Source organism: Stegastes partitus, unplaced genomic scaffold (genome assembly GCF_000690725.1).
Source record: "Stegastes partitus isolate 25-593 unplaced genomic scaffold, Stegastes_partitus-1.0.2 Scaffold1466, whole genome shotgun sequence".
Classification (NCBI taxonomy): domain Eukaryota; kingdom Metazoa; phylum Chordata; class Actinopteri; family Pomacentridae; genus Stegastes; species Stegastes partitus.
The window spans coordinates 162,918-187,316 of NW_007579197.1; the positions used below are offsets into that span (position 1 = coordinate 162,918).

Sequence of the window (24,399 nt, forward strand, 5' to 3'; positions counted from 1 at the left end):
CATGTCTCCTGGCCCATGTGCTTTTATATGATATACTCTAAGATGCACTATAGAGGAAAGCAGCGCTGCATATCCTAGATATAGCCTTGTTTTTTTATTTATACCAGTGTAGGTCAGTGTTTTTTTCCCCACATTTCCAGGGTTAAATTTTAGATTGATTTGAAAGCTTAACTAACTTTTAGTATGTCTGTAGAGTTATTCTACTAAGAGTCTACTAATCTGAGTCTCTCAGTAAAATCAGTCATGCTGTGATAATATGCAGTGTTGCGATGTGTGCGCTTATATGTGTTTGCACATATCTATTGTGTTTGCTTGTACTTATGTTGTTCTTTTTTGTGTGTTTTCAGGTGGCCCTGAGGTCGTGGTGTGTGCCAGCTACTACCCTTTTCAACTACGGAACTACTACTTGCGGTTTGGCCTCATTGTATGTCTTATCACTCCTCACTTGATGGCTGCATAGACACACAGCTGACCGAGTTTTACACTTCAGCCATACACATTTACATCCATGAAATTTATATTTCACCTGCTGTGGACTGCAGTCAGATGTTCAATGCAGATTTGAAAGCAGAACAAATTCACATTCTGATGCAAATACCACATTGTGTGATTGCAATATGGCCAGAATCCTTTATGAATAATTCATGCATCAATGACCTAAGCGGTGGAAATGTAGAAAAATGCAGTTGAACTCGTGTATGATCCTGGTTTCTTTTTGAACGTATTGTGTTTTTAAAATGTCTCCTGCCATAGTCACCTCTGTTATATAGCGCAAGAATGTTAAAATGCACTCAAACACTGTAGCAGTGGGTGGTGGAGATAAAACATTGTTTGATTGTGATCTTTTGCCATGCTGTGGTCTATTATTCATTTTTTTTTTCTCGCTTTGTTTTGTTTTAGACTAATCGGAGAACAGTTTTCAGGATTGTCCTCTCAATCACTTGTATGATTTTGGATCAGAATCCCCTCCTCACTCTTTGACTTCACCTGTTTTTTAAAATTTTTTTAGAGCTCATATGTGACTACTGCATGTGTGTTTATTTCTCTGGATTTGTCTGTATGCTGTCATGCTGTCATGCAGACTAATTCCTCAGAATGCCTTCGTCGCCACGGCCTCATCTCGCTGCACAACCATATTGTCCTGTTGACTAGGACTCGCGCGTGCCAGCTGGAGGCACCACCCAAACCTCCACCTGTGCCCCAATGGAAAGTCATCCGTCAGCGCGAGGAGATTGTGGTCACTGCTGAACCGAAGAGTGAGTGAAAGACAGAGGAGGAAGTGGAAAATCAAAAATGTTAAAATTAAAAAATAAAGAGAGAGAGATGGTAAAGGGAAACCAGGAGGAGGATGCAGGGGAGGATATCAAACAAATAAAAAAGCACAAATTATGTGATAGCGTGTAGGTGAATGTCATAAATAAATATGACTAGAACGAAAAGTGAGTGTTAATGGTGGAGATTTGGAACATACAGTACAGAGGGCATACAGTACCGCATGCTGAAAAGGAAAATAGGAGGAGGGCAGCTACAATATTTCAGTTTTCAAAATAGCTGCTGGCTCAGGCATATCTGACATCAGCTGATCTCTGAGTGAAAAACAGAAAATGCAGTAAAAATTCAGTGTGATAAAACAGTGCTGGCATGATGTGTAGAGGATTTTTTCATCTTCGTCTTCTCTCTCCTTTCGCAGAGATTCCTTTGTCGAAACCAGAGCAGTTCATTGAGGTTGCCAGCCCTTTTCTCTCCGACCGTGTCAAGAGCAGCGGTGGCGCACTCCCAGAGCTGTGCGTACACTGAAATGATCTAAAACCGAGAAACTAAATGAGATTATTTTTTCTGTACTTCTGTTCCTCTGCTCTGCAACGAGTCTTCTGGTCCTCTAACATGCACCCTGACCGCCCTGAGGAGGAAAGAACAGGTTCCACGTGGGGATCAATACAGTACATGGTCGCTATCGTCATTTTTTGGCACGTACTTACTGTTCCAGCATCACTTTTTCCTTTTTTTTTTTTTCAGTGCAACAAAGCAATTATATATATATATATAATTCTACAATTTTTTTGGTTTCGTTTGTCCAAGGCCACAGAGTATTAAAGAATAAAGACTTGCTCCAACCTAGCTGCTTTCACAGTGACTAAAAGAAATGTTTTCATATATGCTTAAGCTTAGGAGCAAAAAAACTAAATCAGATTAAAGCAGTTTATTGCTGGTGTGCTGTTACATGATGTTGGTAATGTGGCGTGTCTGACTCATTTGTAGACGATATGGTGTATTTGTACAAAAATTACTACCATGAAATAAGATGCGTGTGTGTCATGATTGGACACGTTGCATGTCCTGCATCTGCACATAACATAATGTATTGCATTAACGTGTCTTTCAGCGTGGGAAAGGCCAAGCAGGACGCTTCAGGGAAGTGTTCCTATGGATCCCCTCTGGTGTCCATTACTGAGGAAGGGGAGGCTGAATGTCGAGGAGGCCCTGAGCCTGATGCAGCTGAACGCACTGCTAGCTCACCAAACAGCGCTGATAAAATACAGGTACGTATAACTGCTCAGGCGTGGCATTTATTTGCTCGTTTGGCATGTGTGGATTTAGCATTTCACAGATAATTGTTTACAGAAAACCATTGTTTCATATAGAAATTGCTGTCAGTAGCTTTGAGAGTCTTTGAAACCTTGTGTAATGCTATTTGTCAAAAACAACAAAGATAGTAGCAGCTGTCTCCAAAATGTGGCTGCCTCTTGTTACTTCCTCCCTTCCTTGCTTCCTCCCTGCTTCCTCACCCCTCTGTTTACCCTGTAAATATGCAGTTGAAGGCTCAACAGAGTAACTCTGTGTGTCAGTGGCAACAAGGCTGCCATCCCCCAGTCTCAAAGTCACTTCTGTTGTCTCCCAGCCAGGCCACTACTGACCAGGGGCACATCTGCACTAAAGAGAGAACCAGCAAGGAAAGGGAAATAAACAGGGGGTGGGCTTCAGAGCAGCAGCATGGGAGAGACACAGAGACGGGGACAGAAGCAAAAGATTGCGAGGAATAAACAGGGCGGACAACTGCGCGGTACAATAAAAGAAGGGAAGGAGAGTGACAGCTGGACAGGGAGGGATGAAAGCGTAGCAAGAAACAGAGGGAGATGGAAAAAGACAATCTCTGGTGTGTGGTGGTAGTGAACGGGGCGCGAGGGTTTCGTACAGGGAGAGGTCGTGTACTGTGCTGATGAAAAAAGCAGTGCAATTAGATGGTGAGCCATCAGTGTCTGCGTCTCCTGGGGGCTTCATTATTACACTTCACTCCTAGCATAGAGAGAAAAAATAGAGTTCATATTAATCGCCCTCTTGTGTAACTGTGACCAGTTATAGAGCAGTTAGGTTAGGGCAGTGTGGACATGCTAATTTGATGTGTCGTTTGATGTGTGCGCACGCAGGCCCTTGTGCACATCGGTTTGTGTATGCGTCATGTGTGCCACATTTATACTGGGTGTGTGTTCCCGCTATTCACAAGCACATGGCAGGTCACGTGCTGAAGTTTTTTTGTGTTTTTTTTCTTTCTGTTTTGATCCCTCCCTCTATTTCTATCGACCCTGGCCGACAGAATCAACCTCTGTGCCTAGCTCCCAGGATAGAAGAAGGTGCTGTCACATGATGTTCCTAATACCCTCAGTGGTCTACTCACTCAACTGTAGCATGACTTAAAGCATTAGATCCTCGGTGTAAGCATGCCGTTTTAACTTTAATATGTTTGGAATGTGGGTAATCACCAAAGCGCCGCTACAGTTGAAGTTTAGCGCCATAGTTTCAGTTCTCGAGGGGAGAAAATCATCAGGGTAAAAAAATGTGAAATGTGGAGAGAATCCCTTTGAGAGCAAAGACTCTAATCTGTCTGTGTAGAATAACGCCTCATAGAGTGCAGGTTTTTCCAGCCATCAACCTGTGGCTGCGGTTTGATCGCAGAAGAAGATCGCCCTCTCCTCCGAAAGCAGCGGCTAAAAATCCCAGGAGCCTTTTGTGTAAAATCTGTCCATCTCAGTGTCCCCTTTCTGTGCACGTATGAGACAAGCAGTCTAATAAAATGGTATGCTGTGGGTGGACACGACATACCATGCCTTGGAGCTCGACTCAAAGTTTTATGCACTCTTGGTAACACACACACACACACACACACACACACACTCACTCACAAGCACGTACGCATTGACATTTTTGTTGCAGGAAGGTGTTGCTATAGTGGTGGAGAGGAGGTCAAGTGTGCCTCCCAATCACAATGCCTCTTTCCGTCTGTCTGGGTCTCTGGGTACTTATTCACACAAGTGGTGACTCACACACGAAGACACACACGAAGACACACACACACGCACACACACACACACACACACCACAGTCTGATTCATCGGAGTGTCTTGGCAGGGGTTGCTTTGAAGTTACACGACACAGAGACATAATTCTTATTCAGAGCTGAGTTAACTATTGGACATTCACTCAGATTTCCCCTCGAGGAAGCATTGTTTGAGGAAAAAAAGATGAAGGGGCCCTGAGGAAAGTTCAGCTATGCTATGTGACACAGGTGTGCCACTCCTCGCCCTTAGCCCTGAACAGCCTTTTCCACACCACACCATCTCCTGTCTTGCTCATACAGAAGTATATTGCATTTATTTGAAGGATATGCTAATTACTCATTAGCTATATTTCTGTATTGTGCCGGGCAGACGAGTGTGAAATCAGAGCTGTTGAGTAATTCCCTTCTAAGAGAAGTAACCTGCTAAACAACATAATAACTCCTCATCTATCACTGACAGTTGAAGTAAATTAGAGCTGGTATTCCCTGGTGGTGTTTTTTAGCAGGGGAGGAGCAGCCCTTGTCACATTAAACTGTGTCTCTCGGTGTTGGGCGAGAATGGCGCAACACCACAGCTGCCATGGAATCACTAGAGGGTGGAGGCGCATCTCTGATGGTGTTACTCTGTCAGCAACTCAGTTCATGCCTCCCTCACTCGCTCTTTTTTTTTTTTCTCTTTCTGTCTCGTGGTCCCTTTAGGTTACTGCAGAGGACAAGAAGAAGGACGATGATGACATCTCCAATGGTAAAAGCTGTTTCTTTGCAATGCAAGGCCCTTAATTCATGTTGCAAAAAAATCTGCACCGTCTCTGCGCAAAAGATCCAGTATAGACCACCAGAATGAGTAGATGCTCATTAATTCTGTTTTATTGGAAATGACAAATGTAGTGAAGGTCTTCATAATTGGTTGACTTGAACAGCATCTGTGCAGCATAGCCCAATTAATGTGATTAGAAGTATTTGCATCTCTTGCCTCCGCTCCCCTCTATCTTTCTCTCCATGCCTCCTTGGGTTGGGCAAGACACTTCGAAGAAGATAGGACTGAAATTATGCCTTGTGACAACCGGCCAGTTCCCTGCCTTCTCTCTTTTCCGTTTAGTTGCTTAGTAACACCTGCAGTTTGAGTTAGCAGACCACCATTGCTCAGCAGCAGAGACACTGGCCCTCGCCGCCTCAACTTTCTGATCAGACTCTCGCTTTAAGTAGAGCTCGGGGGCAGACTGTATGTGTGAGTGTGTGTGCATGTGTGCGTGTGTGTGTGTGGTTTTTTTTTGAGGGGTGGAGAGTGTGTCTGTGCGCATATGTCTATGACTTTGCACTGCATGTATTGAGATAGTGGGAGTTTGTGAGTGGGAGTATGGATGTGCATGTGTGCTTACACTATGCCATTATGTGGGAGTTTGGCCAATTCGACTCACTGTGTTTAAGATAATGATTTGAGTCTATGATAACTTGCTATGAGTCAGAGGAGGAAAAGGATTTTGTTACTCACAGCATTTTGAAATGGAAGATTTCACAGGCAGTACCATACCCACTTGGCAATAAGTATGGCATGACAAGCAGTCGGCTTGGATGATGCTCAGCGTGAAAAGGACATGTTTTTCCTTTATAAAGATGCTGCCAATTTGTATTAGCAATAATGAATGGTAATAAACAAAGTACTTTGCTTTGTAATCCATCTATCAGCTAGGTGGTTGCATACTCTGTAACTGCTACCTTGCACCACATATCCAACCTGAGAAAAATGTTTAGAAATCCATTACTAATCGTAATTGGCGTCCCCCTAAATGGAATTTAAACCTTCCTTCCAGATATGCCCCAAACTGCAATTGCAGTGCGTGTAGCTGAGGAATCCTCCGCTGTTGTCAGTCCCATCCTACAGAAGACCTGGGTGGACCTGGATGACTTTGCTAAATGCTTTCAGTAAGACACACATGCACATGTCGACACAGATATACTCCTGTGCCCTGCAAACATACTGTACCAATTGAAAATCATGGACAGCCGTGAAAAAAGGATGGTTGAGCAGCCGAAAACATTATGTGATTAAGTTTGTCATTGCTTAAGCTCACAAATAACTGTCATCCATTTGGTTTTTTTGGGTTTTTTTTCCCAGGTTACTCTGGGTGTTTCATAAGCCACAGGTCTATCCGCATCATATCCAGAAATCATATTTTAAGGTACAGAATGTATCACGACATGACAGTTTCAGATTACTTTCCCACATAATGTTGTGTTTGTGCTTTGACACATAAATGGTAATTGTATTGGATACATCACAAATCACTGAACTGTTGTCTGCAGAGCACCATCTTGCCTGAAACTACAGGAGGAGTAAACTGCGCTGGATCACCTACCTCCGGATCCCTTGCTGTAGCAAGCCCTGAAGTACACATGCAAACACACAGAAACACATGTGCACACTAAGAGTTGCAAAATAACGTGTATTTTCTGCATTATCTAAGTCTGTACATGTAACCATCTACCCAATGAATAATGAGCAGTATGAGAGCAAATCTGTACCTATACAGTGCCTAAAACTAACATAACATAGTATCTCACAAAGCAAATAAAATACTATGCTGCCCCTTCGTCAACCTCAAATTTAGGGATGGTTGCCACTTGTTCATCCCACCTCAGCTCCAGGATTCCTCTCAGATCCATCCCTTTTCCTAAATGGGATTCAGCTAAATAGGAAACTACCAAACTCAGTTCCAGGCTTCGTCCTTTTAGACACCTGTGGGCCATGTCACAGATTCTACTTTCATCATATCCTGTTTACAGTCTGTGCTACTGTGAAGGCAACACTCTATTGTAGAGTACAAGAAAAGACAACAGAGAAATTCACAATTGACTTGACAAACAGTCTTTAAACAATGTTGGAGCCGTTTATGTCATCTCATGCTCTTCATCAGCAAATGGAGCATCCTTAGATAGATGAATAAAACGGTGGAGGATATGACTCCTCCTAATTTTTACCCGACTCCACAATGACAAAGCAAGGTTTTTGGAGTGTTTTGTTATTTTAATAAAACTAAGATACTGAAATATTCCAATTACATAATTTCTCATAACCTTCGTTATGTCACTTGCAATTGAGATCAGTTGTCCTTGAGATGCCTCTACAGCTTTACTGGAGTCAACCTTTGTCTAACTGAATTCATTGAACACAGTTAGGAAAGGCACAGGCTGGGCTATGTACGGTCTCACAGTTGGTGTATGTCAGAATAAAAAGTAAGCCATGAGGTTGAGCCAGGATTGTGTCAAGGCACGGATCTAGTGAAGTATACAAAAATGTTTCTGCAGCATTACAAGTGCCCAAGAGCACGGTGGCCTGCATCATTCTCAAATAGAAGAAGTCTGGATCAGTCTTTTTAGAACAGGTTCCCCCTCCAAATTGAATATTGAGATCCAAAGCTCCTTTATGTAGATGGTAGAACCTTACAGAAAGACAATCATCAGTGCCTTTATGATAGACTGATCAGATGGAAGCTGTTCCTCACTAAAAGGTACATGACAGCCCACTTTGAGTTCGCAAAAAAGACACCTAACAATGAGACAGACAATGAGAAGCAAAATCCTGCAGTCTGATGATTAAACTATTTGGCCACAGTTCCCAGTGTGGAGCAAACTAGGCGCTGAGCATCACTGCAGTAACACCATCCCTACAGTCAAACACGGGGGTGGCAGCATCATGCTCTGGAGATATTTTTCTTTCATTTTTTTCTTCTGCTGTTGCTACCAAAGGTTCTTTATGTAAATTACAATGTTATGGATCTGGATATTTGACCACATTAGATATACCAGTGTTAAAGTTGAATACATTTCCAAATGTAAAAACTATGTCTGCTTTGTCATGGTGGGGTATTGTTGGTCAAAGAACAAAACAAATGGAATCCATTGTATGATTAATCTAAGCTTTCTGAGTGCAGTGTATTTAATGATAAGAAGCTTTGCAAAGCTATACTAATGATGAGGATTTTTTTTTTCTTTAATTTAACCATGACCCCCTTCCCTGAGGCCAAAGCAGCAGAAATAGAGCTACATTTGAAGCCTTGATTAAAGCAATTCTTGTGCTAGATGCCCGTCTTTAGAAACCAAAAAATCTGTACAATTGTAACTGTAAAGTCCTGTTTAGTTTTTCGTGCCTATGTGGGGTTGTGTTTGCATGTCTGTATGTAAAAAGCGCTGAATTCTGCTTTTCTGTCTGGACAGGTATGAATTCTCATCCTCTTGTTCTCTGTCTGTCTTCCCCTCACCCACTGCTTTTTGTCATATTACAAAACTCACCGTCTTAGTCCCCGTTAATGAGCTGCCAGCTCAAATGCTCCTTCAGCTCGCTTTGCTCATATCTATCTGTTCTTATTCTTTCCCTTACCCCCTCCACTCCAGTCTTGCCTTCCCTCCTCTGTGTTTTCTCCCATCTTCTCCTCCACTAAGCCACCCTTCTATCAGTGTGTCCATCATCCCTCCCCCTGGCTTTGTGTCTCTCTCTCTGTCGCGTGTTCACTTTCCTTCATACGGTTAACTAACGGCAGCGTGTTTTTGTCTGTTTCTTTCCAGTGTCTAGAGGTCAGAGATTGTTACTACCTGTATGTGGACAGTCTGCAGCCTTCACAGATCCTCATCAGCTTCACAGTGCTTCTCCTCTGGGGAGATACAGCCAAGGAGAGTAAGAACTTACACAAACGCAAGGATTTTCTGGTGTGCAAGTGATAGAAGAAGCACTTGTAACTCTCCATGGCATGATTATTATTAAGATTTTGACTTATTGTGATATTTGACTGCAGTGTAAAACCAGTATGTATTTCCTCCACTCGACAACACCTCATAGAAAAGGACATGTCAGCGGCACAAAGGCTTGCCGGCCTCTCCGCCCTGCCGTACTGCTGGACAAGTGTGCGTTCTGAGCTGCCAGTTCTCACCATCAAGACCACCTCCTCAATGGCAGCTGTGCTTAGCTTACCCCCGGGGTAGGTCAGCACTGATGATTATTGAGAATTGTAGCCGATATTGGTCAAAATGAAAAGGTTGGATCATGTTTGTAAGCATTACAACAGTATGACATTGTGTGCTATTTACCATATTCGATTTGATTTGATAGCACTTGTGATTCTTGTTTCTATATAACATCCATCCATCCATCCCTCCATCCCTCCATCCCTCCATTATCGATACACACCTTAATCCTCACTAGGGTCATGGGGGGCTGGAGTCTATCCCAGCTGACTTAGAGCGAAGGCAGGGGACACTCTGGCCAGGTCATCAATCTATCACAGGGCTAGACTTAGAGACAGACAACCAAGCACACTCACATTCACACCTACAGACAATTTAGAATCATCAGTTAACCTCAACATGTGTCTGGACTGTGGGAGGAAGCCGGAGAACCCGGCTTGCAACCCTCTATATAACCAAAAATATTGAAATCTTGGTATTACCACGTAAGGCTAATTAAATATTACACTCCATACTAGAAGAGCCAAAAGCTTTGCATTCGTGACCGATCTAATCTCCTCAGAGATTTGCATGCTCATTACCCGTCTTGTGAAATTCATGTGGCAATTCTCTGGCGCAATTTTACGTCATTGAGTTTTGTACCCAAACGAAATCGTCCTATATCACGTCATTTTTTTTTTTACATTAACATTTACGCCTCATAACCCAAACTTACCCAAAGTGATGTACGATTTCCATCATTAGAACCTGTTCTAAAAATGTGTACATTTCCTGTACAGCCCCCTTGAGATCTTCTGCGTCAATCTATACAGAGATCTACTTAAAGCCATCATGGAGTGAGCAGAGGATATCTGCCTACCTCAGATGCTCTGAAAAGAAGTAAAAAGCATCTGTCCTAGTCTCTATTAATGGGTGCGACTTGGCCTAGAAGCAGAGGGCCTAGTTTCTGGGGTCAGGTGCAGGTATGCAGCAGTGCAATTACCACTGAGCCATAATCACACACATAGCACTCAAGTTACCATGCCCATTCGGCCCGTAGTATTCTCCTTTTTAGACAGAGTAACTGATACGTCCAGGCTTTTTGGGTAGAAATCCTTTCATAAAACGTTCACGCACTTTCTTTATCTATGTCCACCTACTGTATATGTGGAACACTATTTTGCACACGTGTTATTTTCTCGCGTCTCCACTGACACTGTTGTTTTTCCTGTGCTAATCTACTCACTTTTGCATTCACTCCTTTGTATTCTCTTTTCTCTCACTTTCTATACTTTTCTTCTCGCCGTCTTCTCTCCCATACGCCTCATCTCTCGCTCTCTCCCATTCGTTTCCCTTTTGTGTGCTTCGGCAGCACTAGCCCAGCTCCGCCTCAGTGCTCATCTATCTAGTTAGGCTGTGATGGCTGAATTATGTAAAGCAAATGGGGCCAAGGAAGTTGGGTTCTACACTCTCATGCCTGACCCGGCTCTGTGAACTCAGCTTGGCACTTGGCAGACAAGACATTAGGCTGCGGCACATCTGACTGTTGGACCCAGTCAGCATTACTTGACAGAGATATAGTAGTTCTACTATTAAGACAGTAGAGGGATTTTATTCAGCGTAATGTGGACTGTTTAATGCATTTTCCGCTTCACTGTGTCTTTACTATTACCAACCACAGTGGAGACCCAGGGTTGCAGGATATCTCTGTGCTCTTTACAGTTTGTTCCTTATCGTTTCAGCAGCCTAATAGTCAGACATTAATGTTCTCAGCACGCACACTGGACACTAATTTGGCTGTCTTGTGACTGTCTTTAAAGCAGTTGATCCGAATGAGATACAAGATAAATCTGAGGGGTCATTTCAGCATTGCTTCAACACAAATAGTCTTTTTATTTCTCATCTTTCTGTACTTTGCTTGTGTTTTTCTAGGCAGCAACACTCTTTGGTTGAAGTGGTGGCAGCGTACCCGACCTGCCATGTACAAGTTTAGCCTCTTGTTGAGGATCACAAGCCAAAAGGGCCGTGAACCGCAGTTTTAGAATAATTAATAGCGTGCAGCAAACCTAGATTATGTGTGCTTGTCTTCAAAATGCAATTTGTCCTCTCTTTGCCCCTCAGGCGCCATGTGCTACGCGTCCACACAAGCGCACCGCTGGGCTACCATGTCCACCTGTGCAGCAAGACACCGTTCATCTTTGGGGATGAAGAGACCGTCATGTCACACCTCGGAAACAAGGTGAACGAAGCCTGTTGACAATGATAGCAATACAAACAGACTCTACACCCTGTGTGAATTTGAGTCGTCATTTATTGATTTTTTTTTAGAAAGATGAACAGCAGTTTTTCCATTTTATACTTATGTGAATACGGTCCACCACAGCGAAAGTAATGTAAAGGAAAAACTGTGTAGCTTGTGTCTTTCCCGTTGGTCTACAGACCAGTCGATATCCCTCCTTTCATGATATCATACTGCAGCCATTCTCTGCCACCTGCTGACTCTCCTCTTTTAACAGGACAGTGCTCGTTTCACTGAGCAGGCGTCGTCCATCTTTAGGGCCCTGTGCAGACTAGTGACTTCCTTTGGTGATGAGCAGGAGCAGGCAGCGCTTAGAAAGAGCCTGGAAGAGGCTCACTGTCCCCAAAACATCAGCACCGCCCTGGAAAAATGGGAACACTACAAGGTAGCTCGCTCATAGCAATATACAGTTAGACCAGCGGTTCTCAAACTTTTTGAGCCACGACCCCCAAGATAACATAAGTTTGTGTTCGTGAGCCCACAATATGAATTTTTAATATATCACAAGTAATGACTTTGTTGTTTATGCATTAAAGCGTTAAAATTAATGTGTTAACTCCACAGATTGATCTCTTTACATGAACCTTGTTTTGAATGAATGAATGAATTGAATTTATTTCAAACAAAAAAAAGAGAAAACAATTTTAAAAAGAGCAAAAAAGAATAATAATAATATTGCATAATCAAATCATAATATTAACAAGTTCGATAAAGGAGTGGGAAGAAGTGTACACTTTTAATTTTGACAGCCCTGATACACATTTATTTGATAAAAGTAGGCTTTATTTTTTTTTTTTACAATGATCTGGCGACCCCCTGAAATTATCTTGGGACCCCCATGGGGGTCCCGACCCCCAGTTTGAGAACCACTGAGTTAGACTATAGTTGCAATGAATGCCTCATTCTAATTTCTAACATTGCAGGTGACTGACAGTTGCCAGAGCTGTGTGTCAAGAAATGTATGTTGCTCATATAAGGCCATGCATTTAGTTTTGTTTTGATAAATTGTGTTAAAATTCAGATCCGAGGTACGACTTAGCTTATTGTGCTGTTTTTTTTTAGCAGCAATGTTTAGCTATTGTACAAAAGTGGTAAAAGTGACTTTGTTTTCCAATAGCCATGATGTTATTATTGTCTGATAACTGCATGGCTCCAATGCAGACTGTTCTACAACAGTCCTAAACCAGTGGACATGGTAGACAGCCTTTCTGTTACAAGACTGTGGCTTCTTTATCTTTAGGGAACAGTGAAGTTTAACAAAGACACAGAATGACACCTTAAATCTCATTTTAGCACACTACTTTTTACATGTATGTTATACATTCATACACATCCATGCAAATATGTAAAGGTCATGACTAATGTGGATCCTAACAGCAACAGGAAAGACTGTTGGTTCATAGAGGTCATGGATTATGTTTTATGTATACATGGACTGTCATGATCATATTTACAGTGTTGTTGTTTGTGCGTTGGGGTCTGCAGGTATTTAACTCAGCAGTTTACCACATGCTGTGTGAGGCTCTGGGCAGGAAGCTGACAGCAGACGAGCGATTGGCTGTACAGGCCCTCACCGCTGACCCCTCAGTCGCTGCCCATGACCCTAAAGAATACTCCCCTGCATGTAGGTGCCAATTTTTATATACAACATTTTTAAGTAAATACCTAAAACTTGGAATTTTATCAGTCAAGCTTTACATCGACTGTGCTGCATATTTATTCCACTTTAACAGTAAATAAAACTGCTAAAATATGTGGATTTAAGCGCCGCATGACACCTTCTAAACCAAAAGCCTGTTGACATCAAAGTAAAGCTGTACGGCTGTAAACTGAATTAATTCCAATACTTATCTCTGTTTTTTTTTAAACAGTGTGTTTCACTGAATCATATTTAATAGTTTTCATATTTTAATTTTCACCCACAACTTGCTTTTCTTTTTTTTTTTTTCTCCCTGCTGTCACTCTGCTGTTAAGTAGATGCAGATTTAAAGCCCCCAGAAATCTGGAGAGACAGGCAGCCAACAGACAAGGAGCTCAAGGCAGTCCCCGTTCTGCAGGCTGGATTCAAAGGGCAGTTGGAGCAAGAGGTCCTTAATGCCTCAAAACCTGGTAAACATGCACACACACACACAGAGAATGTATTCATTTTGGTAATTTTGATCAGTTTTTGGAAACACTGTATGTTATTAGACAGGGCTTTTAATTACTTTCTGTTTTAGTGTAGTATGAAAGAAGGACTGACACATCTGTAACAACTGCAGAAGGCCAGAAAGGCTTTAATCGAGTGAAAAACAAACACAAAACAAGAAGTGAAAAAAACACAGCCATTGTTTCATTTGTAGATTATTATTTAGAGTCCGAAAAACACCCAACACACAAGCAAACTGTCTTCTGCTTCTTGCATTCATTGTTTGATTTAGCCTGATGGCATATAGTGAGCCTCTGAGCAGAGGCACAAATATGTATTGATGAGACTGCCACTCTTACTAACACACCCTGACAGATGAAGGGTAGCTATAGAGGGGATACACATACACACACACACACACACACACGTGCTCACAACATTTCTGCATCAACAACAAAACCGTTCATTAGTGACAGCAAGAGAAAGATGAGGTAGAGAAGACGGGGAAACAGAGGAACACATCTACGAAAGACTGACACTAAACAGAAAGCAGAGCGGCTCTTTTTCTCTCTCAATATATTCAGCAATGTTTCTGTTCTGCTGTTTAGTTGCCAGTTTTTACATTTGTGGAGGTTGCCAGCCATTTAGAAATTTTTCTCAGCATTAGTTGAAGCATTTTTAATCTGGTTTTAGATGTGATGTAACGACAATTATTGTAAAGTGAAGCTTTCCCAGAGTTGATTGCTGAGCAAACACTGGAGGTGACATATTATCCTGACATTCTCTGTTTATTGCCAGGGCCAGAAACTAACTGCCGTCTCTTGGCACAACACGCTGTCATTCTCTGAAAAACTTGCAAATTTGGGCTCATGTTAATACAGAAAAATAAAAAAAGCACTGGACTCTAGCATCAGTGAGATTTTGCCTAATTTCTTATGGCTTGAAATTGTGGCTTAAGCATCCCAAACGTCCAAAATACTCACATCATTATGAAACCCATCCGCCAGCAGTGCTAAGAAGTATCGCTGGTGGTTACGCGGACATTACCGTGAGCACACAAACACACGCAGACAGGCTCAGCAGCTCGACTTCTATGAAATTGGCCTGTCACGGTTAAATTCGCTCAAATTTTATTCACTGACTAGTCAAAGCACAAAGTGTTGCTTTCAAAGTGACACTTAGAATAATGACAAAAGTCAAATGTGAGGAACAACAGCAGTCTAATACCTCTTTAAGAAGAAAGCTGAGAACTGGAATACTGGCATTTTAGATGATCAAAATCACCAGCATGCATGTTTTTGACACGAGCTACAACTCAGTGCTTACCCCCATCTCTCTCTTTTTCTTGTTGCTCTTTTACAATTTGTTTTCCTTCCACTCTTACCTGTTTGCCTCTTTGTGTATCTGTATGTGTTCTCCCCCTGGTTATAAAGATGATAGGTCTTCATCGCTCAATAGCCAGCCTTGGCACATTATAATGTTCAATTTGGAAAGGTGGCCATTTGAGAAGAGAGCTGAGGGATGTGAGGTGGGAGAATCTTAGGACACCTTTGCCACATGCCAGATGTGAAAGAAAATTCAATCATTCAGCTGTCTCTTCAGAGCATTTCTCTCACTTATGTGCACAGGCGCACACACACACACACACACACTCATGAACACAGAGAAATTGTGTTCTGTCAGAGTGGTTACCTGTCTGCCAGCATGAGTGTGAAAGTTAATGTCAAGGTGGGAATAATCTCCTCCTATCACCTCTCACTGAACGAGGCAAATATGCATTCTGCAACTCCTACCCCGAACTAGGTCAGCTACAATCATTTTTTTATGTGCTTGACAGCAACATGGATTGTCTTTCATCTTTAATGGTCGCTACTTTTCTTTCTGTGCGCTCGTGTCATTCAGGAACGAAGGAGAATCTCACTGCGTCTAAGATCCTTTTGGAAATGTGGCCGAAGATTGAATCCGACGCCGACAGACACGCTGCCTTCTTGCTACGGTAAAAAAACACACAATACAATAAGTTAAAAAAAAGATGTCTTCACTATGCATCTTAATGCAATTATGTGAGAGGATATGAGCGCTCCTACTACCGCTCTGTGCCCGTGCCATGTACATGGTATGGCATGCACTTAGACTCTCTGTTGCACTGCATGCCCAGAATCTGCTCCCTCTCCTGGTTGCGGCAGCCTGTGGGGGCCATGCAGGGAGCATTTTCCACATTGTGTTCCATCTTTTCCCAGTGGTACCATCTGCTGTTTATACTCTCCTCGTTCCAATCGGCTAGCAGCGTCTGCTGAATGACCTGCTGCCTGGGGAAAGTATGTGTGTGCATGAGCATTGAAAGCTCGGTCAATGCGTGGAGGGGGGGGTTGCTTGGGTGTTGTGAACCTTTGAGCATGTGTTTTTCTTAACTGACAGAAATATCCACTTCAGTCAAAGATCACGCTGAGAGGCAAAGTGCATCTCCTCTCCTCCAGTGAAGTCTTTTTTATTTATTTTCCTGTTTTTTTTAGTGTTTTTTTTTTCTCTTTCTACTGGATTTCTTTTATAATCCGCTACATAGAGAAGAAGTTTGTGCAAAGTGAGAATAGATTTTGTCGTGGTCTTTTCATGACATATATGGTTTTATTTGAAATTTCTAAATGTGTTCTCCCCCTGTTGTGTTGTCTTTACAGGTATATCATTGAAAATTCTGAGGGGAAAGCAGAGCTCTACCCCTGTCAACAGGATGAATCGGCCAGAATCACCTTTGCTGATTATTCCGTCTCTGTTCAAGACACCAGCAACTCCTGGCTCTTGATCTTTAGGTCGGACAACACCAGAACACAAACGTTATGCCAAATGAAATGACATCACCTTTACGTCACATATTCAGCTCTAATTTGTAAAGAGGATGTGGTGTAAATGCTTTAAATACTTGACAATTTAGTCAGACCTTGAAATTGGATTCTCTGTTGTCTGCTTTTTTGTTGTTGTTGCTTATACAGAGAGGTGTTCCTGGTTCCTGAGGAGATGCTGCTGGTACCACAGGTCCACTCCACAATCCCTAACTGTTGGCTGCACGTCATAAATAATGACACAGGAGAGGAGGTGGATACGATCGGCAGAGAAGTAGTACCCCATGTCTATCAACCAAATAAGGTCTGTGAATGCAAAAGAAATTTAAAAATAAATAAACTCTTACACTTTAACACTTCAGAAACTTTAGCCCGACTTAACTGGATGCAAACTTACGGTCCGTGCATCAGGACCAGATGTTGCTGCATAGCGTATTACTAATTCTAAATACTAACACTCATGATTAAATTTTCCCCGTATCTCTTGTCCCAGCTCGGTTTTACCTTTGTAGCAGAGAGCATCACACCTGAACTCACCCCTGCTGGCGCCACATGGAGGATGCGCCTGATTGGTTTAAAGGAACCCCTTCCAAAACTGTCCCATGAGACTCGACCCAATACATTCTCAGTGAAGAAAGTCCAGGATTATTACGTTCCCAATGACAAAAATCTCATTTGTCGGTAAGAGAACCATAAGGTGTATGTTTAATTGAAAGGTTCAGAAGAGGAACAGCATTGGTCAAATTAAATGTATTGTTATAGTTTCAAAGACAGGATTTACTTAAGGATGCTCTGAAAAAAGTAATAGTTCCACCATTATCTGAACCTTTTTGACAGCTACCGTGTGCAGGTGACGTCGGACACCCTCGGGACGATTCAGTTTCAAACTTCCAAGCCTGACGTGTTTATACGCCTGTCTGTTCTGGACCAGGAGAAGGAAGTGGAATGCAGAACAGGACAGGGCCATGTGACAATTCCTGTGTTCTATTTCCTGGCCAACACAGGTGAGCAAACATTAGGTGCAGTCAGTGAAGTAATTGTTGAATGAAGTCCTTCTGGATCACAGCAAAAAGATGTGTGCTTCATATTTGTCTGTCAGAAAGTTACATGTACAAGGTCTGCTTCCCGATAAATGTTTACCCAGTTTTCATTTTGAAATCTTTATTCTATCTTGAAAAGTTTACAGTTCGATATTAGAATTTGCCTGCGGTAGAGTCTATTAGGGGACAAGACAGACCAGCTTACAATGAGCATGACAATGAATTGGGGCTTTACCATTTGCAGTAACCCTCAGTGCTCCATGGCAGACATTATCCAGGGCGTGTAAGTGTTGCGAGAAGGCATGCATGTATAATAAATAAGAGCCTCCTCTAAACCTTTACACATACATATGGAGGAATGTTGGGTTTTATATGAGGTGTGTCCTTTTTACCTTCATGTGAAGTGGCAAATGTTGTATAGTGGGGGCTTTGATACTCCATATGTATTGATTTATGATTTATTAAGTGTCAAGATTTATTTCTTGAATTCAATATAATATTTTTTTGGAGTAGGGGTGCTTTTTTTAATCTACTATATGTGTGATTTGAAGTATATCCCATGTTCTACTGTTTTTCTTTTTGCATTTTTCCATGTAAATTATTCAACTATTAATGGTTTTTGCATGTTTAAGCACACCAGAAACCACTGAGCTCATCACACTGCTGGGGTGTGTTGTAAGGAGACGTGTAGCTAGCATGGCAAGGTGTGTGAATCAGGACAAAGCATTACGATGGCAAAAAAATTTGCAGTCTCCAAAAGGAGAAACTAAAGAAAGGAAAACTTTTTAAAAATTACTTCACCACAATAGTGATCCCTCCCGGCATAACATGGAAGACAGTGGGCCTGCCCTCCCAGTTCAAACTGGCCAATGAGGTCAGAGCTTTAAACGGATGTTGCCAACATCATTTTCTAAAGATTCTTCCAACCGCACGTCTCAATGTGTTGTTCCACAATCAGACATCCAGAAAAAACGAACCACGACTGCCTCCTTATGTATTTACCTTAATTACTTCATCATACATCATTTGTCCAATCAAATCTGAGACCCCACCTACTCGTCCTAACTCATGAGCGAGCTGCCTTTGGGGCGTGCCGCTCCTTGAAGCTCAAGAAGACTGCCACAAGGGACCAACTCTGGCAGGTGATGGTGTTGTTTTAATGGGCTGCTTCTTTTAAATTAACCAAATAAACTTGACTTTAAGGAGAGGCACAGTTCTGCCTGTAGCAACTGGAAGTGTATAAAAAACAGAGAAACATAATGGTGTGAATTACGACAACCTTTCTGCAGTGCTTGCTAACGGGGTGCACAGTGGGTGAATATCGATGTGGTTTTCTTTGTTAAAGAAAATGATCTTGTGAAAATCCAACTGAGATAAAAAATGTTGTCAGTCAAAAACAAACAAATGTGTCTTCAGGCAACAAGCTAGGCCCCTGCATTTTTCCCTTTCCATAACTGTGATTCAGTTCACAACATTGCAAGCAGGTTTTATTTTTCGCTATGCCTGGACTTGCTCAAGGCAGCAGGATGAGCCTCCTTTCTTTAATCATTTTCTGTCCCTTTTTTTCTGACACTGTCTCATGTTTGGGTTTTTTTTTTTTTGTTGTTGTTTTTTTAGGGACAATGTTCAGCTCCCTATTCCCAAAGAGATGAATAGTGGCAGCATTACTGTGAGCTAATGTGTAGTCTGTAAAAACACATTAATCTTGTTTATTCAGTATTATCTCCTGATCAGCCCTCCAGCCTGGAATTGGGCCAAGTGAAAATTCTGCCACTGTGGCATTTGCCAAACCTGAATTAAACTACACATTGTCTGAAAGCACAAAGCCTCGCGATTCAAACGATGTGAACCCTTTCAAGCTACTAATATCACAGCAACACAAGCAGCAGCAGCAGCAGCAGTGCTTCCTTACTTTTTAATAAGGGGGTGTACACACTAAGACGGTATTAGCTTTGCGTCACCGAGGGGCAAATACGACTTCTAAGAGTCCGACAAACAAAATTGCACTAAGATTTGTATTTTGTTTGAATGCGCTGAAACCTTTGAGCCATCCTGGAGTCCATTAGGAGTTGACCTGAGAATGTATGCTATTCAGACTCTAAGATGTTAAAATGAATCAAAGAAGGGCAGTTTGCACACCCTGCCCGTAAGACGTCGACTTTGCTAAATACCTCTTTTTCTGTTTCAGACCCCGGCTGCACAGATGAAAAGAACCAGAAGGGATCCCCCACCCAGGACGCTCCGCAGCACAGGAATGGGGCTCACAGCACAGTCGGGAAATCAGACTCTTCATCTGACCAGCTTCAGCCTCCCACAGAGACTATGGTATCACCGACAACTGTCTGCGTGGTATCTGCTATTGCTCCAACACTTAAGTGATCTCACTTGCATGTGCATCTCACTTTCCTTCTCTGTCTTTCTCACCCACTTGCTTGCTGCCTGTTCATATCAATTTTTCCTGCCAGATAACGCCTTGCTTGTAAGCGCACACACACACACACACACACACACACACACACACACACACACACACACACACACACAAATTTGCACTCACCCACACAGACACATTCTCACAGACCAAATTTTGACAAAAAGAGCAGCAGAAACTGGAGGGGTGGTTTTGTTGTTGCCGTCTGATTTTTATCTGCGCTTGTCAGGGAGCAGTGATTTGCGCATGATTTATGACTCACTGTATTGTCTGAATACCCCCTATCTAACAGACCTGTTGTCATAGTTCGACGGTTGCCAAAGCATATGGTATGCTCTATAAGTGTGTACCATCACACACTGGCATCCGCATGCACGTGGAGCACAAGTGCATACAGCTAGAAAAAAAACAAATCAACATTTGTTGATTTGTTTTGCTGTGGACGCCGTCGGTAGTACCAGCGAATGCATCTGGAGAACAACCAAACATTTAAATATTCCCTCAGCAATGGCTCCGTTTCACAGCAGTGAGTTAATAAACCTTTGAACCACAAGCAGATATCTTTGCAACAGACCGAATAAGATGTTTTTGTTTGAATCCTGCATGTGCTTCAGACATTTTTGACACCAAATCTCTTTGCTTAACAAACTAACGGTGGTTTTATTGAGACAGATTATATCAGATACCATTGATCAGCAGCCGGCCAGAACGAACAGCCATAAATCAGGAGCTAGAATTGATGAAGACGTAGAGAGAAGATTCAATGATTAAGGTGCCATGTAGTGTCACAGGGACACAACATCACACATATTGATGCTCAGTAATTGTGGATTAATGGTGAAGACAGTTTAAGTGTAATCAGAGTTAAACACGTGTAAGCCCATGAAAAACCAAATGCTGCCACTGTGGCTGTGGTGTTGCAGGTTTACATAAAAACACAATCACCTTCTCCAAAATGTTTTTTTTTTTTGAGTTCTAATACAGACTTAAAGGTTAACATCAGACAAAATACAACTATATCTAGCAAAATGTCCATTTACGTAGCGTTCTGCATGGCCGGCTCCGTTAGCTTGAGTCTCACCTTGGAATTTAGTCTAAATTCTGTCTTTGCTGCTCAGTGTGATGGATGTGGGAGTTATCACCCGTGATACAGTCTTGGCTAACAAGCCCTCTGCCTCCTCTCTCCCTTTGTGCAAAGCATGTGGTTCTGTCAAAGGGTCCAGAGAAAAGCAAAAACAAAACGTGTTGTTGTTCTTTAAGGTCTTTGTCTTTTTTTGTAATGTGTATATCTGTCATGTTTGGTTTATACTGCAATGTGGGTGTTTCATGCTAACTTTGCTTGTCTGTGTTTCACAGGGTCATAAGCACATGGTACAGGCAGAGGTGCTTCATAAGAGCTGGGATTTGGATGAATCTCAGTTGGCTTTTGTTCATATGCTCAAAGAGTTGGAGAAGAATGAGATGAGAGGTACATACTGAAAAAGATCACAAGTGCCACATCAGTCAGCCTTTTTGAAATGCTCAATCGATAGCCGGGAGGGTAAAAAGTCACACACACATATATATATATATTGTGCTTTCCTTGGATACACACATGTGTAAAGTTAATATCGTCACATGAATCTTGATCTGAATATGAAATCCACAATATGCATGATTAATTTCAGTATCCCCAAATATGCTTGTAATGGGCCATGAAGCAGTTCCCATTTCATGACGACAGTCATAAGTTAGTCAGCATCTGAGCCCTGGGTTCTGAATGGATTTGCTAATATGCCCTTCATGTTTGTTTGTGTGCAGCTTCTTTTTGTGTTCAGCATGAAATGCTGCTGATAGTCAGTAGGCAGTGTCAGGGGCCAAGGCAGACGCAGTTTATGCTTTGCTTCCGCTAGCCAGGGGCCTGTAATCACAAGCCTAATGAAAGCCAAATGAATACAGCTGCTTTCGCAGATCAGTGTGATTTCTTGTGCCCACTGGTTGTTGACTGAGGCAGTAATCCTGTCCTCTGCCACCAGCTCTGCTTTTCCTCCTTTAATCACACTGCACAATTTGAATCAATTGAAAAATCAGGGCTTTGAAATTTGCAGAAGCTTCTCAAAAATTTGAAGGGGATGAATAAAGCGCAGCATGAGTGGATGCTGATGTGAAAGGGAGGCTGCATGGGGACAGTTTGCATGACTGCATGAAGAGAAAAGCCAGTTATTGAATTCTCGTTCTCTTTTCTCTGCTGTCCCTGACAGTGATCCTTGTATTTATCCATTCAGTTTGCGTGGCATGAAATCTACAGATGATCTGTGTGTATGTGTCGTGTGCAAGAAGAACACTAATGATTTGTTGCTGCCCTAGATATGCTGCATGTTTACTTACATCTGGTTTCACTTTACAGAGTTATAACATTACGGTAGCGTATGCTCATGTTTGTCCGCGTATGTATAGTGTCCACACAAACCTCCTGTGTTTTCCCAATAAGCTTTTGAAAATGGGTCAATAGGATGTCAAATGAAGTTGGCTCTTGCCCCCTGGTGCCCTGGGAAATATCTCAGCAGGAAAGTGAATTAATTTCACCCAGTTTAACTCTGTCTCAGTGGTGAGGCTGTGCCCTTGATCATGCTCCCTACATGCTACATGGATACACACGCACTACATGCCACGGCAAGCTTTGAAACCTCTTTAACAAGCTGTTTAACAAGCTGTAGTCAAAAATACTGTGCTGCACATGTTTAATGCATGCACATTTCCACATCTCTGCTTTGAATCCCAATATATACCGTCAAAGCGGTCAGTTGTCAGCAGTTGAGGTTTGCGTTTTCATTTCCTCGCCAACCTCGGAGACGTTTTCATACTGGGCTGCAGATACAGAAGGATATAGGGTTTCCCTGAAAGAAGCTTTTGTTTTTTATTAAACTTTCTATTTAAGTTAGTTCATCTTAATCGGTTTTCAATACGTGTCTCATGCTTGAAACTACAACAACATAGACTGATGTTTAAATCCAGTTTGAACCCTGAATGTCTATATGACTGAAGATAAGAGAAACTCGATGAGCATGCACCAAAAGCTCTTCGGGCAGAATGGCAGGGTGTCTGCTAAATGATGGATTATTACGCCTCTGTATCGGAGAAGTGAGACTCAGAGTTAATGCTTCGTCTAAGCTGGGGATTGTGTTCCTTTCAGCTTTGAAGTGCAACAGTGCCATCTAGCACACATGCGACCACACAACACACTGGCGCTGTTTTCCACGCTGCCACTTCACATGAGCTTTACTGATGTTCAGTAAAATGTAAACAGCTTACATTCATAGTTTTAGCCTCTTTCATTGTAACCAAAAGGCATTTAGTTTACCTGTTAGGAAGAATAGCGTTTTTAGGGACAATAGTCGCTGCTTTTATGGAACACAGAATTCAATACTGTGTTATCAGTGTTTGGAAGTACACAACAGATTTTGTTGATGACAACAGAATAAGTGAATCTACTCGATCTCTTCTTCAAAATGCAGTACACAAGCCAGAGGATTCGAAGCCTTCATCCACCAGCGACACACCAAGCCGTGGGGGGCGCAAACATTCCAAGAAGCCAGCTGCCAACTCCAAATCTGGCTCCAGGAAGGAAATGGTAATATTTAACCACAGCACTGTGACAGATAACAACAAACACCACAATATTGTACACTGAAAACTAGGATCATTTATAATACTGTGTACTTATGATCCAGAACCTGAAAGATGAGATATAGAAGGATCCTTTTTTTTTTTTTTTAACCTTCTAACAGTGACCATGATGCTATACTAGAGCCAAACCTGTCATAATGAAAAATAAATAAGGAAAAAAAACTTAAATATGTCATTTTTTACATTTTCCTTTCATTTATCCATTTATTCATTGATATTTTTTTTACCCACTTTTTTAATTTCAACATTTATATTTATTCACACAGGCATTTATTTATTTATTCGTTACTCATTTTTTTTCCATATATATATTTACTCCCATAGGCATTTTTTAAAAAGTTTTTCCTCATTTAAAAAAAAACAAATCATATACATCTATTGTCCTATATATTTATTTCCACATTTATTTTTTTAATTTATTTTTTCCTCATTTTTCTTTATTAATTTCAAATATATATTTTTATTTCCATTTTTTTTCCCATGTTCATTTATTTTATTTCCGCATATATTAATTTTATTTCCACATTTATTTATTTATTTCTGCACTTATTTTTGCTTTTTAGAATAGAATAGAACAGAAATACTTTCTTAATCCCTTAGGGGGAAATTTTGTTGTTACAGTATAACGATAAGGTTACCACCACCATAAATACAGATAAATACTTGTCCTCATGTGCACACATTTATTTTCCCACTCTTCCACATCTTTACTTTTCCTCACCGATTT

General features: G+C 41.7%; 1 protein-coding gene across 1 annotated transcript in view; it reads left to right on the plus strand.

The window, feature by feature from the left end:
* LOC103370679 (androglobin) overlaps nucleotides 1-23,616 on the plus strand; it is a gene marked incomplete at its 3' end in the record, with an annotated part of 36,500 nt that extends 12,884 nt beyond the window's left edge. Inside the window, exons 9-30 of the mRNA XM_008299808.1 lie at nucleotides 348-424; nucleotides 1,082-1,256; nucleotides 1,691-1,788; nucleotides 2,394-2,540; nucleotides 5,033-5,078; nucleotides 6,145-6,256; nucleotides 6,450-6,513; nucleotides 6,638-6,721; nucleotides 8,897-9,005; nucleotides 9,168-9,306; nucleotides 11,393-11,510; nucleotides 11,788-11,955; nucleotides 13,056-13,194; nucleotides 13,545-13,679; nucleotides 15,601-15,694; nucleotides 16,374-16,505; nucleotides 16,686-16,839; nucleotides 17,029-17,216; nucleotides 17,373-17,539; nucleotides 19,764-19,915; nucleotides 21,363-21,474; nucleotides 23,501-23,616. Coding sequence (XP_008298030.1) covers nucleotides 348-424; nucleotides 1,082-1,256; nucleotides 1,691-1,788; nucleotides 2,394-2,540; nucleotides 5,033-5,078; nucleotides 6,145-6,256; nucleotides 6,450-6,513; nucleotides 6,638-6,721; nucleotides 8,897-9,005; nucleotides 9,168-9,306; nucleotides 11,393-11,510; nucleotides 11,788-11,955; nucleotides 13,056-13,194; nucleotides 13,545-13,679; nucleotides 15,601-15,694; nucleotides 16,374-16,505; nucleotides 16,686-16,839; nucleotides 17,029-17,216; nucleotides 17,373-17,539; nucleotides 19,764-19,915; nucleotides 21,363-21,474; nucleotides 23,501-23,616 — 2,726 coding nt within the window. The remainder of the gene's footprint in view (nucleotides 1-347; nucleotides 425-1,081; nucleotides 1,257-1,690; nucleotides 1,789-2,393; nucleotides 2,541-5,032; nucleotides 5,079-6,144; nucleotides 6,257-6,449; nucleotides 6,514-6,637; nucleotides 6,722-8,896; nucleotides 9,006-9,167; nucleotides 9,307-11,392; nucleotides 11,511-11,787; nucleotides 11,956-13,055; nucleotides 13,195-13,544; nucleotides 13,680-15,600; nucleotides 15,695-16,373; nucleotides 16,506-16,685; nucleotides 16,840-17,028; nucleotides 17,217-17,372; nucleotides 17,540-19,763; nucleotides 19,916-21,362; nucleotides 21,475-23,500) is intronic.
* Between the last annotated feature and the right edge of the window lie 783 nt (nucleotides 23,617-24,399).